Source organism: Syngnathus acus, chromosome 12, assembly GCF_901709675.1.
Source record: "Syngnathus acus chromosome 12, fSynAcu1.2, whole genome shotgun sequence".
NCBI lineage: Eukaryota > Metazoa > Chordata > Actinopteri > Syngnathiformes > Syngnathidae > Syngnathus > Syngnathus acus.
In genome coordinates, this window is record NC_051097.1 from 11,799,316 (window position 1) to 11,812,774 (window position 13,459).

General features: G+C 56.5%; 3 protein-coding genes across 6 annotated transcripts; 1 reads left to right on the forward strand and 2 right to left on the reverse strand.

Moving 5' to 3' along the window:
• Window positions 1-1,284: 1,284 nt before the first annotated feature.
• Window positions 1,285-2,888, reverse strand: cetn3 (centrin 3). Its single transcript, XM_037266202.1, has 5 exons — window positions 2,765-2,888; window positions 2,260-2,398; window positions 1,982-2,096; window positions 1,721-1,912; window positions 1,285-1,466 (listed from the first exon to the last, which is right to left on the reverse strand). The coding sequence occupies exons 1-5, from the start codon at window positions 2,800-2,802 to the stop codon at window positions 1,423-1,425; spliced, it is 528 nt and encodes a 175-aa protein (XP_037122097.1). The 5' UTR covers window positions 2,803-2,888; the 3' UTR covers window positions 1,285-1,422.
• A 1,734-nt stretch (window positions 2,889-4,622) lies between these two features.
• Window positions 4,623-7,583, forward strand: LOC119131599 (hyaluronan and proteoglycan link protein 1-like). Its single transcript, XM_037266195.1, has 6 exons — window positions 4,623-4,869; window positions 5,661-5,801; window positions 6,039-6,205; window positions 6,283-6,481; window positions 6,705-7,007; window positions 7,079-7,583. Exons 2-6 carry the CDS (start codon window positions 5,690-5,692, stop codon window positions 7,396-7,398), a joined length of 1,101 nt encoding a protein of 366 aa, XP_037122090.1. The 5' UTR covers window positions 4,623-4,869; window positions 5,661-5,689; the 3' UTR covers window positions 7,399-7,583.
• A 238-nt stretch (window positions 7,584-7,821) lies between these two features.
• Window positions 7,822-13,421, reverse strand: LOC119131559 (aggrecan core protein-like). 4 transcript variants are annotated; one of them, XM_037266109.1, is made up of 14 exons: window positions 13,291-13,421; window positions 12,778-12,918; window positions 12,571-12,688; window positions 12,157-12,489; window positions 11,859-12,033; window positions 11,655-11,782; window positions 11,219-11,518; window positions 10,377-10,742; window positions 9,940-10,091; window positions 9,088-9,772; window positions 8,935-9,017; window positions 8,670-8,814; window positions 8,419-8,601; window positions 7,822-8,082 (listed from the first exon to the last, which is right to left on the reverse strand). In XM_037266109.1, the coding sequence occupies exons 3-14, from the start codon at window positions 12,632-12,634 to the stop codon at window positions 7,928-7,930; spliced, it is 2,769 nt and encodes a 922-aa protein (XP_037122004.1). In that variant the 5' UTR covers window positions 12,635-12,688; window positions 12,778-12,918; window positions 13,291-13,421; the 3' UTR covers window positions 7,822-7,927. The 4 variants fall into 4 exon arrangements, with proteins under 4 accessions (XP_037122004.1, XP_037122005.1, XP_037122002.1 ...); XM_037266110.1 differs by having other exon boundaries at window positions 10,377-10,480; window positions 10,580-10,742; window positions 12,571-12,918; XM_037266107.1 differs by having other exon boundaries at window positions 12,571-12,918.
• Between the last annotated feature and the right edge of the window lie 38 nt (window positions 13,422-13,459).

Here is a 13,459-nt window from a genome sequence, read left to right on the forward strand (position 1 = left end):
TGATGAGCTCACCTGTCAATGTCACTCCGGCTAAATTCAGCTGAAGTGTCACTGATGCTGTGCGTGCGTGTGCGCGCGCGCGCGCTTGCATTCATGCCGGTGTGTTTGTGCATGAGACTAAATGTGTACATGCGTGCATTATGTGAGTAAGTCTGAGTTTGTGTGTTGCACGTGCGTTGCTTTTGAATGACGCTACCAAGTTAGCGCCGCCTTGTATGGTTACGGCGGTTTGTTTGTTGCCGCTTTGTTTTGAAAGGCCCCAGGACAGGAGAGTCGCCATCAACTTTTGTCACGCCAACGTCTCGGAGGGCTACCCGCACGCGCCCGACAAAGATTCGCGAGCGGAGTGAGCAACGCTCAAAGGCCCATTTGATCTCGCCGTTACTTTTGAGTCACGAGCGAAGGCCCGCCATCCGGAGAACTCTGCGTATTTGGAACCAATCGTGCGACCTGTGCTTTCCACTTAGGCTGGCCGCCGCGCGTCCGGCGTAAACCAATCCGGGCGGCGGGGACCAGGGTCGCTCGTAGCCAGCGGTCCGGAAAGACAAAAGAAAAAAAAAAAAAACACTCAAAGTTGCCGGAGAAGACCAAGGTCAGCCGGACCTCCTTTGAGTCCCACGTGGAGTCTTTGCTTTTGCTGACAACCACATGGGAGACGTGCTGCACAAACGGCTTCATTTTTTATGTTCTACCGGATGAAGCTACTTCATAAACAGCCATTGTTTTTACCAGACGATGCCATTTCCAAGACACTGAAAGCGGATGGAAGAGGAAGATGGGCGCCCCGACAGCTTTGCGCAGCGGCAAGCGTGTGGAAAGTTTTTGGCTGGCTCGCCAGTGGGTTCTCAGGGGTCGTAGCCAGGGAGCAAGCGCAAGCTGGCTTTATTTCTGGCCTCGCCTCCAACAGCTGAGCATGTAGGAGGGCGGGCGGGGCCCACCCGGGCGACGCAACACGGCCGCCGACCTTCAGCGCCGCAAGTCCTGGTTGCCGCGCCGCGCCATCCAGTTCGAGAAACGGGGGGCAAATTTCACTTTTGCCACATTGATCCGCCACTAAAGAGCAATAGAGTGATGATGTGTCACAGTTAGTGTCCCAGCCATATCTCTCTCAGATTGTTTAAGCGACTACATTTCCTCTCCTGGGGCTTGACAACGTGCACTACCTTGTTGGGCAACTTGATGTTGCGTCATAACGTGCCCTGGCAGTGTACTGAGCTCGCGTTGTGCATTCCGTCCTAAAATGGCTCTGTGATCTAAGAGCGCCCGGGTTACAAAGCAAGATCATTTATTTCTTTTCTTTCAATAAATAAAACAGTCGTGCGCACAAGCAAGCTCCCACTCCCGTTTGCTCCCGCACGCATGACATCATCACTTACAAATTGGTCCGGGTGCGAGGACCTCGTGGGAGGAGCGACCCGATGTTCATAAGGCGCCGCTCATGATGGACAGGAACTCCTCTTGGTTGACTGTCGAACAAAGGCAAGGCGCGCACGCGCGCCGTCATTTCTTGTTTCTACTCCTACGTACGTCAGGGAGCCACATTTGCTAGCTCTAAAGCATCGAAGCGCTCACGTAGCCACGTAAGAACTCGTATTTTGATGATGGAATTTGGAGAAATGAAAGTAGATGCCAGTGACCCATGTCATGGCTACGAGTTACGGCAAATGGTGACGCTCGAGGGCAGTGAAACGTTGCGGGCGAATACGGCGGCGTGACTTACTTTCGCCGTCGCCGTCGGCGTCAAAGGCGTCGATCATACTGCGCAGTTCCTCGTCGCTGGTGTTCTCGCCGAGCTCCCTGGCCACGCGCTTCAGGTTCCTCAGGCTGATGGTTCCCGACTCGTCGTCGTCAAAGAGCCGGAAGGCCTTCAGGATCTCCTCCTTGGGGTCGCGCTGCTGGATCAATCCGCTCACTGCGCGCGCACCGACGCAAGTCAGCGTGGACTCTGCCTATGCATGGGTGGAGGGGGGGGTACACTCACCTACTTCATTGAAGTCCTCAAAGGATATTTTGCCCGTTTTGCGCGTGTCATAGTCCTTCAGGATCTGCATGACATCCACCTTCTTCACCTCAAAGCCCAGCGCTCGCATCGCCACCTGACGGCCAAACAAAGGACCAGAGAGAAAATGTTCACATATGATCAATGATTGGTCCGAATTTTTTTTTTGGAAGGACCAGTACAAGTAATGTTTTGGTGTCAAAAGAGCTCAAGTTAAGTGAAAGTCCCAATGATCGTCACACACGCACACATCGAGTCACCTTCAACTCGTGGTAATCAACTTCATTGTCTTTGTCCGTGTCAAAGAGCTCAAAGGCTTCCCGAATTTCGCGTTTCTGCTCATTGCTCAGCTCCTTCCTCTTCTTCCGTTTGTTCTTGTCTTCAAACACGTCACTGGTGCTGCAACACGACACCATAAAAACACAGCAGACATATTATTTCAGGGTCGACCTTTGCAGGAGCCCCCCCCCCAAAAAAAACCCAGCACCAACACTTTCTGTCATTGAGGTTTAAACAGTGCAATGTAATTGAGATGACCTTTTGACATTGGGACAAAAAAGGTGCAACTCCAATCCCAATTTTAGTGTTAATCCGTGAGCCTTTGCGGCCAGTTTCTGGTTCGCTGCGCATCCACGGGCACAAATCCGCCCCAAATGGACACTGGTTCCGACCCCAAAACTTCGCACGCGTGCAACATGAAGCGTGAATGAAGCCATTCATTCACGCGTGCACCATGAAGCGTGAATGAAGCCATTCATGTCTCACATTTGCGTGACGTCTGCGTCCTCGCGGTCTTCACTCATCGTTCTCCCAGCGAGTCAACTTAAAGTTTCGCCTCATTTATGTTGTGGCGCAGGTTGACTACAAATCGCCCGCCCGCTGTTTGTCCAACGTGACGACATTGTGACATGAACACATTTGTTCTCATCCGGCAACGTCTGCTTGATGTCAGCCACACATAGCGAGCTAGCAGGCTAGGCTAACGTTAGCTTCCGTCAGCGGCGTCAGAGAGGCGCTCATCTTAGCTTCGCTTGACGTCACCATACTGCATATAGCGTCACCTTGACCTACCCGGACTCGCTCATGCTGGCGGCTTTGGTGACGCTCACGAGGCCACGTCGCGTTTAAAGTCGAAACATTCTCCCAAACAAAAAGCAACACAAACGTCGCCATTGAGCGCCCGGCCAGAAAGTCATTTGTCCGCGCTCGATTGGAGCTTTCCTATTGGTCGACAAGTCACTAGACTACAATGCGAAAAGCCCCGATTGGTCCGTGGCGAGGAAATAAGCGAGGGGGCGGGGCGGGGCAGTCCGCGCAAAAAGTTAGTTTCGTCTCCAGCATATGACGTCATCGTATACGTATTCTCCGAGTAGGGATGAAAATACATTTAAAAAAGAAATAAAAATAACACTTTATACACACTATTATCAGATCAGTCCGTTACGTTTCCAGCATGACGTCATCATATACGTATTATCATCGAGTAGGGATGGAAATACATTTAAAAAGAAAATAAAAATAACACTTTATAGTTGATACACACTATTAATATTTTGGGATGACGTTCCCACGGGCGCTTGACACCTTCGTTCTGCGTCGCCTGCGTGGACCGGATAGGAACCTGCATTCCGGGAAAGTCCAGCCGTTCGCTTCCTTTTTCCACTCATTTTGTGGGGGTTGATAATGAAGATAAGTGTTGATTTTTTTTAAATTTATTTTTTTTATTGCCACGCAAGTATAACACAAAAGTAATTTATTTCTACACACGCCCAAGACAAAGACCAAGTAACTCCCAACTGAAATATAGTGTGCACGTGGTTGGGCACGCGCACGTCGATCGGCTGACCGAACCCCGCCCTGAGTGACCCCCTGTCCTCAAAAAGAAATCCAAAGTGTGGAAAGGTAGTCTTTGTGCTCCATGGCGAGTCTGTTGGGAACTTGGCACCGCTCCCATTCTGCTCTCTTGCATGTTGCCATTCTCCTTCCTTCCTTCCTTCCTTCCTTCCTTCCTTCCTTCCTTCCTTCCTTCCTTCCTTCCTTCCTTCCTTCCGTCACGCCTCATTGGTGCTATTGCGTTTTTTTGTTTTTTTTAACTCCACTCAATGGTCATTCTGTCGCGTTTGAGTTGACGCCGTGCGGTCTAAATGGCCCGCCGACGGCTGACCTTTATCAAAACTGCCGCCTCGACCTTCCGCAGTAAAGGTCACTGAGCGAGTAAGACCTCGTCTGTCTACTCGCGGCATTTGCTCTGTTCAAGCGCGACGACTTGACCTCTTTCTCTTTTTCACCAAAGCTCTTGTGTATTCGGACGTCGAAAAAGTCCTTTGGCGTCAAGAATGTGCATGGCGGGACATGTCAGCAATGTTTCAGAGTGCTGCCCAAGATTTCGGAACATGGGGCCCACGTAGAGGAGACCCAGAATGGAAAAGTCGGCCCACGTAGAGGAGACCCAGAATGGAAAAGTCGGCCTCGCGAGCTCGTTTCAACGCTTCTGCAAAGTCAAAACGTCGGCCTTTTTGGTTCCCATTTTGGAGATGGACAAAGACAAACATTTGTTCTGAGTGCAAGCAAAGTGACAAGAAATTGGATTTGGTGACAGAAAACGGCAAAGTCTCACAAGTCCACCTTTTTTAGTAAGGTGATCAACGCCCTTTCTCACACCTTGGTTGTGTTTGGATTTGTAGCTCCGCCCCCACCCCCCGCACTTCTCCCTCCTCCCCCTTTCCATCTGCGCGTCACTGACCCGTTCGTTCGTTCGTTCGTTCGTTCGTTCGTTCCCTTACCAGTTGTCCTCAATCGCATCTTTGCCATCAGAGAGGACGCCGCCGCCGCCGCCGCCGCCGCATGCGCTTTCTTCATCCACACAGCAGGTAAAGTAAGACATTGCTTTTGACGTGCACATCTGGAAATGTGATGCACACCTGACTCACGTAGACATCAGAAGCGCAACTTGAAGGTCTTGCTTTGTCACAGTGAGATGACAAATGAACTCGGTAATATGCGGTAGACGTTCAGGGAGAAAGAAGAGTGCATGGCAGCTTCGATACCTTTCATTGCTCTCCTTCCAAAGTCGAAATGGTGCAAGCCTTCCTCCGGTTTTGCCCAGCTCTGCCGACGGCTCTTTTTTTTCCTTCCAAAAAATGTCCCTTTTTTTCTCTGCGTCGTGGTCGTGATGACTCTTTTCAATCTGAATCGCAATCCGTTGAAAATGGTCACTTTGACTGCAAAAACGAGATACTGTTAAACGGTTGAGTTTGTATTCTCTCTGAATATAATATAAACAATATCACACTTTCCGATGGACGAGAAGCTTTGTCAAGTGAAGTCAAGTGACAAGCAAGTCCTTGTTGGTCTCCGAGACCCGGTGGCTCAGTCCACCCGTTCACGTGCACGTGCACACGCACACACCATTGAGTCCAATTGATCCCCCCCCCCATAAAAACTTTGCGCTGAGTCGGCGCAGTCCCGCGCGGCGTGTAATCCAGAACACGTGTGTTTGCGTAAAGCCTCACACGCAAGTTCACAAGGTTGCGCTCCACATCAACCTTGTGGAGGAGACAGGCCGTTTTTGGAAATTGCCTAGGGGGCCTCTCTTGAAATACTCTTGGAGCGGCCCTGGCTCCAACTCGATGAAAGCGTCTTTGGCCGTCTTATTTTGCAGTGAACCGAATCTGCGAGTGGCGACCGACGATGAGCGGCGCCATCCGTGCGCTGATGTTGGCCTTGCTGTGGCTGAGCGCGGCCGATGGCTTCCGATCGTTTTCTCCCGAGCCGGACTTTTCCCCGAACGTCCACGAGACGGGTGAGGCATTTTTCTTTGAGTCGGAGTTTTTGCGCCGCGTTTTTCTTTGCGCGCGCACGTTAGCGGGCGCTTGTCCCACCACAAGAAGGATGAACACAATGACTGGAATTGCGACACGAATTCATGATCCTTCCTTGCAATCGAACCTTTAGCAGACTTTTCTACAAATTCAACTTGTTTCGCAAGCCACCGCGGCCAAAAAATGATTTGTCCCATTTGTGTATCGGTGCGCGGCAGATAAGGCGCAGCCGGCGCTGTCCGTGACGTCACAGCCTTCCCGAGTGTTGTCACGGCGCGGCGGCAACGCCACCTTACCTTGCACCGTCCGCCGGGACGGGTGGCCGGCGCCCGATGAAAAGATGAGGATCAAGTGGACCAAGCTGACGTCCGGCTTGCTGACGGAGGTCGACGCGTTGCTTGCCAAACACTTCTTTGCCTTCTTCGGGTGTGCTCGGTCACGTGAGTCCGTGTCTGACCACAGGTGGATGTTTTGGCCGCCGCCGAGCAGCACAAGAGAAGCTACGGAAGTTTCCACGGCCGCGTGCGCCTGCGGAGCGCTTCCGCTTGGGACGCCTCGCTGGTCATCGATGACATCACTTTGGATGACTACGGAAGCTACAAATGTGAGGTCATCGACGGGCTGGAGGACGCCGCGGCGGTCGTGTCGCTCGACCTGGAAGGTGAATCGTCCACTCTGCAATTTAATGCGTGCGCAAACTGCTGGCTGGGGCTGCAAATGGGGAAAGAAAGGGCTGACCTGGCAGTGGCGGCGGCGGCACTTCTTTGTGGGCTGGTCACGTCTACTCAATTTCATGCGGCTAGGTGAAGCTTTGGGGGCCACTGAACATGCCACATGTCCAGCCTTCGCCTTTTGAAGGGGCCCAATTGCGGACCGCATTGCAGGGCTGGTGTTCCCGTATTCCCCCCGGCTGGGCCGCTACAACCTCAAGTTCCGGGACGCCGAGCGGGCCTGCCGGGAGCAGGACGGCGTGGTGGCGTCCCCGGAGCAGCTGCGCGAGGCTTGGCGAAGGGGCCTGGACTGGTGCAACGCCGGCTGGCTGAGCGACGGCTCTGTGCGCTACCCCGTCACCTCCCCCAGGGAGCCCTGCGGCGGGCAGAACACGCCGGCGGGCGTGCGCAGCTACGGCCAGAGAGACAAAGACTCGAGCCGCTTTGACGTCTTCTGCTTCACGTCGCACTACAAAGGTGAGCTGCTGATTTGGCCGGCACGAAAACAGCGCCCCGTGTGGTCACGCTGCCGCCTCCCCTCCCTGCAGGTGATTTCTACTTCCTACCGCGGGTGGGCAAGCTGACGTACGGCGAGGCGGCGGCGGCGTGCCGGCGGGACGGCGCCCGGCTGGCCACCGTGGGCCACATGTACGCCGCCTGGAAGCTGGCCGGCTACGACCGCTGCGACGCCGGCTGGCTGGCCGACGGCAGCGTCCGCTACCCCGTGGCCAGGCCCCGCCCGCGCTGCAGTCCCGCCCGCCCGGCCGTCGGCTTCCTCGGATTCCCCGACAAGAAGCACAAGCTGTACGGCGTCTACTGTTTTGGGCCCGGACGCTGGGCGGCACGCCGTGACCAAGGCGCTCGCTAAAAGGCACCACGCGTGGACAGAACACACTCACGCAAGACAAAAACACCCATTGACCGACCCAAAGGAACGCGCGCACACACTGGAAAGAAAAAGAAAAAAAAAAAACAACCTAAGACGATTCTCTCACCGAGTGTTTTGCGTTCTTTTGCTCCGACGTCATTCATGGTGTATTCATGGATCCATCCATCCATCCATCACAAAACAACGTGCATCCATCCATCCATCCATCCATCCATCCATCCATCCATCCATCCATCCATCCATCCATCCATCCATCCATCCATCCATCCATCCATCCATCCATCCATCCATCCATACATACATACATACATACATACATCCATACATCCATCCATCCATCCATCCATCCATCCATCCATCCATCCATCCAAACGCCCATCCACCCACCCACCCATCCGGTAATTGGAGGGAGAGGCGCTTTAATGCACAGTAAAATTGGAAGGCATTAATAAACGAAACAATATAGCAAGAGAGGATTGTCTTAATTCGCCACTTGGCGTGTCAAATGTCACCATCCCGGCGCCGACAGCGAGTTCCGCAAGCGCCGCGCTGTCCGTCGTCCCTCTGCCGCCCGCCGGTCACGATCGGTCGCCGCGCGGTGGAGGTGAACGACGAGCGCGTCGCCCGTCGTCTGTGCGGGAACTTGCGCGTGATAGGTCGCCGCTGAGAGGAAATACAAGACAGAGTGAGAACGCAGACCGAGCAAGTTTTCGACGAGGTCACAGCCCTTAACCTTGTTGCTTTGACAATTTCAGCTTCTCCAATTGGGATCATCATCATCTTCAAAGGTTTGCTTTTACTTTGGACATTCCCTGAGCAAGCCTGTACTGTACCTCAGTCAAAGTTCATTTTGCCCTTGCTCCAGTTTTGTGTTTCTTTTGGGGCTGCCTTTCAATGAGCTTGCATGGGAAAGGATGATTGGAGATTGGCGCTCTGAAACCACTCCTACCACTATTGCCCAGCAGGAGGCGCCCTAATCTCCGCCTCCATGGTACTCACGGCTGACACAGGCCACTTTGGGGACTTCCCATCGGCCGTCGGAGCGGCAGCGGACGGCGGGGGCGCCCCTCTGGACCAAGCCCGGCTTGCAGCGGTAGCGCGTCATGGCCTTGACCTCGTAGCGGAAGCGCCGAGGACCAAACACGCGGGCATCCTTCACGGCGGGCGGCGGCCCGCACCACACTGCGGGTAGGAGGGGGGGGTGAGGCAGAGCGTGGCGGCGCCTGCGGCACCTGCGGCACCTGCGGCACCTGCGGCCTTCTTGCAGGTGAAGCCCAGGCGGTAGTTGCACGGGACGTCGTTCCAGCGGCCGCTGTCGTGCCAGATGAGGACGGCGCAGTCCTCGCCGGAGCGGAAGAAACTGTCGGGCTGGTTGGGGCGCCAGTGCTCGAATCGCTGCGCAGGCAAACAAACGTCGACATCATTCGCCCCGTGGGCGTCTTCGCTCGTCGCTGGCTAATACGGAGCCCCGAACTGGTCATATTTGAGCCGATGGAGTCGGCCAACGTAACTCACCAGGGGATTGCCGTCGATCCAGCGGAAGTCTTTTTCAAACATCTTGTCGCTGAGGCCGATCCACTGGTAGTCGCCGGCCAGACCTGCGTGCGCGCAGCAAGTCGGAATTGCCACCGGGCCGGGACAAAGCGGCGGGCGGACGGCGCCACTCACCATTGACAAAGTGTTGCTCTCGCAGCGACAGGATGCTGGCCAGGTGAGCGGCGTGGACGCGGCACTCTTGCTCGGCCGCGTGCCAGCTGCGACGCTGGTGGAAATGTTTGTAGCAGTGAGACTGGAACTTGTGCCAGCCGGGGCCGCACGGCCCCGGGGGGAGCTGTTGGAGGCCCGCCGACGGCGAGGTGGACTCCTCCTTTTGATCGGCGGGCTCAGCGGGGTCCGTGTCAAGCCAGATGGCAGCTGGGGGGCCTTCCGTCGCAGCGTCTCCAAAGTCCGGCGTCAGATGAACCGGGACGCCTGGTAAAAAGTGTCCCGCGACAGGAGCTCCGTGCTCCCCCGAAGCCTCCCCGTCCCCCGGCGTCTGGCCGGCATCTGGGCCCGAGGTGGACGCCTGCGCAGCCTCGGCGTGGACCCCGGCGTCCCGCCTCGCCGTTTCTGAGAGCAACGAGGGACCCCCGAGTTGCACGTCCTCCGTGCTGGAGTCCCAGGATGAGGCGGAGGGACTGGCCCGCCTCGTCGCTGACGCTGCGGCCGGGAAGTCGGACGGATGGCCCAGACGGTAGGCGTCCGTCACGCTGGGCTCCTCGGACGGCGTCGGGCCGGCCTCCTCCGCCGACACCCCAACGGGGGCGGCGCTCTCCCCTCGCGCCTCCTCCGGCGCTCGCGCGTCAAACATCACCTGATTGGATGACGTGCGGGAAATTTCAAAACACCGCCACGTCAAGTCAAAGCACATACATTTGCAGTCCGGCGATTGCAACTTTGACCTACTTTCTGAGGGAGCGTTTTTTGTTTTGTTGTTTTTTTGGTTTTGTTTTATTTGTCATGAAAGCCCTACGTTCGTACGATGCGTTTGGTGCCATCGACGAAGCCGACGGTCGGCAGCGGCGCTTCCGCGGCATGGGGGTCGAGGACCGGCGCGTCCATCCAAAGCGAGCGGTCGGTAGCCACAGCGCTGCTCCCCGCGGGTGAGTTGAGGAACTGCAGGATGCGGTCGACTGAACAAAAAGGTGGAAACACTGATTGCAGACTTGACTGGAAATACATTTTTGATGACTACAAAAAGAAAGTGACAAACAAATGCTGATGAAACCAATCCAGTTGCTGCAACGTGATAATGTCGACAACATCAAATATGCATGGAGTTGCTCAGGGTACCCTTCTAGGTCCAGGCAATTTTGACGACAACAACACTCCACGAGTTAGTTTAACCACTGGAAAATACAGCGCAAGTCGCATTCAATTCAAACGCTCATTGATCGGCATGGGTCGTCCGGGCCTACCCGATTGATTTTTGTCCTGCACGTTGACCACGATGACGTGGAGCGGTGGCTCCAGCGTGGACCGGTGGCCCTCGCCGGGTAGAGCTACCGATCGGGCCGGAGCTTCCTTTTTGAAGACCGAGGCTGGGAAAAGCGGCGCTCGAGTCACGCCCTCCACTTGCGGGTCGGTGCCGCCCGAGGCAGCCCAGCGGAGCGGCCGCGTCGTGGCCGCCGGAGAAGGCGGCTCCGCCTGCGTCGGCCGGTTCTCCGTAATGACGTCATCGCGCGACACCGGACGAAGAGTGACGGGATTCGTTTGACGCTCAGAGAAGTCCGAAGTGCCGCCGGGTTGCGGTGGAGCTGTTAACGTGGCTTCTGGTAGCTTGGCTGCAGAAGAGGAAGAGAGAATTTCAACTTCAAGAGGGACCATTTTTTTTTTAGCTTTACGTTCAAAGTAAACAATTGCAAAACGACGGGAGAAAGGTGTTCAAAAGCTGCCGAGTTGCTCGGTACCAGAACCTCCGACGACGTCGGCCAAAGTCAACAGCGGCGCTCACGTTCCTCCTGCGTCAGCTCACATTCACCTCGACAGCGCATGTTTGTGCTGGAAAAAATAACGTCACGGCGGGTTCCAGAGGGTATCGGCGCTATTCCTCAGACGGCGCTAACCGTAAAAGGACAAAAGGCAGCGGTGCACTGCTTCCAGACAGACGCCCGTCCGGCCGGCCCTTCTGTTTTGTTTTTGGCCCCGCTCGGTCAATCGGCCTCAAAGAGGCAAACGAGACGCTGTTGATTCCGACGCTTTTGCCCCTCAAACTTGGATTGAATTTCCACGCGAGCGACAAACCTTGTGCAAAGGTCACCTTTGAAGCAGTAGGCTCCGTGCCTGTCCTGCGGGTCCGGGTACCCCGTCTGGTCGTGGCCCTTGTAGAGCGTGTGGACCCCCAGCTGGCCGCCGCCGCACTGCGGGCGGGGAACGGTGACGGGGTAGCGGACGCTGCCGTCCGACAGCCAGCCGTAGTCGCATCGGTTCAGGCCCGCCGCCCAGGCGGCCAACAGTTGCCCGGGCGACGCTAACGCCGCTTGGTGCTTCCGGCACTCGCCCGCCGCCTCCTGCAGGGTCAGCTTGCCGCCGCCGCCGGCCAGCGGGTAGAAGACCTCCCCTGAATGGAATGCAAACATCAACGGTGAGCTCCAGCATTGGACACAATCAGCAGCCCATTTCATTTGACTTTTCAGCTGTTGGCCTTGGGGTGGGTAAGCACATTTTTTGCCACTCCAAAGAGTAGCGGAGTTTACCGTCTAGTTTGTCAACGTAGCAAAAGACGTCGTATTTCTCGCTAGCTCTTCGGACGCCGTACGTGCGCACGCCAGGCCGACTCTTCAGGTCGCCTTCGCAGCCCGGTCGGGGTTGCCTGATGGGATATCTGGAAGAGAAAGGCGCAAGGAGTATTTTAGCGGGCCCGCCCACAGAAGATCCCGGCCGGACGGACGGACGGCCACCTGACGGTGCGGTCGGCGAGCCAGCCGGCGTCGCAACGCTCCAGCCCGTCGTGGAAGGCAGCCGTCAGTTGCTCCGGCGTGGCGATGGCGGCGTCCGCCGACCGACAGGCCTCCGCCGCGGCCTGGAAGTCCAGGGAATAGCGGCCCGTGCTGGCCCGGTAGTGGAAGACCGCACCTGGCGCAAGCGCACACCTTGCTCAACATTTGGCGCTCAAGGGGGGGGGGGGGGGGGGGGTGGCCACATCGCGTAGCCGCCGGCTAGTCTTTGGTCTCACCGGGCCAGGCGACACAGACTCACCCCTGACGCTGAGGGTGGTGGCGCCGCCGCGCCGCTCCTCCATCCCTCGGGCCACCTCGCATCGGTAGCGGCCGGCGTCGCTCGCCCGCAGCCCGACAATGGCCAGGGCGGCCTCGCCGTCGGGCAAGGACACACGGCCCGCAAAGTCCTGGGCCACCTTCACGGCGCCGCCCCGGGCCACCACGACCACCTTTTCGGCGCCAGACTCCACGCGGGTCCATTTGACCCTCGGCTTCTCGGCAGCGAGCGCCGGAGCGGTCAATTGGCAGGGGAGCAGGACCGTGCCCGCCAACGAGGCCTCCACGTGCCAGCTGTGCTCCGTTTTGTCCGCCGCTGCGACGGCAATTTTGACTTCGAATGACCAGCGGCAAAAAATCAAACGCTTTTTCTCTTCCAAAGAAACTTTCAAGTCACCTGCATGGGGCCGGGCAGAGGACGCGCACAGCGGAGGCAGCAGGATGGCCAGAAGCAGAAGCATCCCACCCAGGACAGACGCGGGTCGCCGGCCGTAAGACAGGCCCGTCTTGGAGGACTTTGATGGATACAGGCCGCAGCCCTGCCGCATGTCACGTAAAAGAAGTGCTTTGCCGCTCTCTTGTGGCACCGATTAGCCACACTTACACACTCGGTTGCTGCAAATCACTAGCTTTGTCGAAATGCAACTCCTCCTCACTCACTCCACGTGAAGTTGCTCCATTTAATTCCAGCCAACGTCGCTCCAAAATGGTGGCAAAGCACCAAGCGTTTGCATCAAACGAGGCCCTGGATGACACAACAAGCAAGGCGCTACTTTGAAAATCGGACTCTTTTGGCAAATAACAGAAGAAAGAAAACTTTTGCAAATCCCCGCAAGTGCACCGGAAAAGGAGAGAGTTGTGTCAACATTTAGTATGACCGAACGAGAACTGTGCGACTGCGAGAACCTGCGGCCAAAGCAGTTGAGGTCATTTGGCAAAATATGCATGTTGCGTCACGGATCTTTTGTTTGCTTCAGCTGGGATGCATCTTTGGGGAGTCGCCGCATGCGAGCTGGGAAATTGTCATCCGGCCAAAAACCACACGTGAAGCGCAGCAGGAAAATCATTTCAAAAAAGACGTCCGAAGGCTCGGCCGGCGGGGAAGAATCCCACTCACCTTCAGGAGGTGGCTGAGGCGTGCGCTCCACGGGCTGTCGCGCGGCTCCTTCCTCCTCCGCTCCAGCCAGCCAAGTGAGCGGCGGCGGCGCGCACACGGCGCCAAGCCTAGTCCACGGGGGCGGGCGGGCGGGCGGGTCCGACAAGAGAGGGCGGTGAAAACAAAGAGC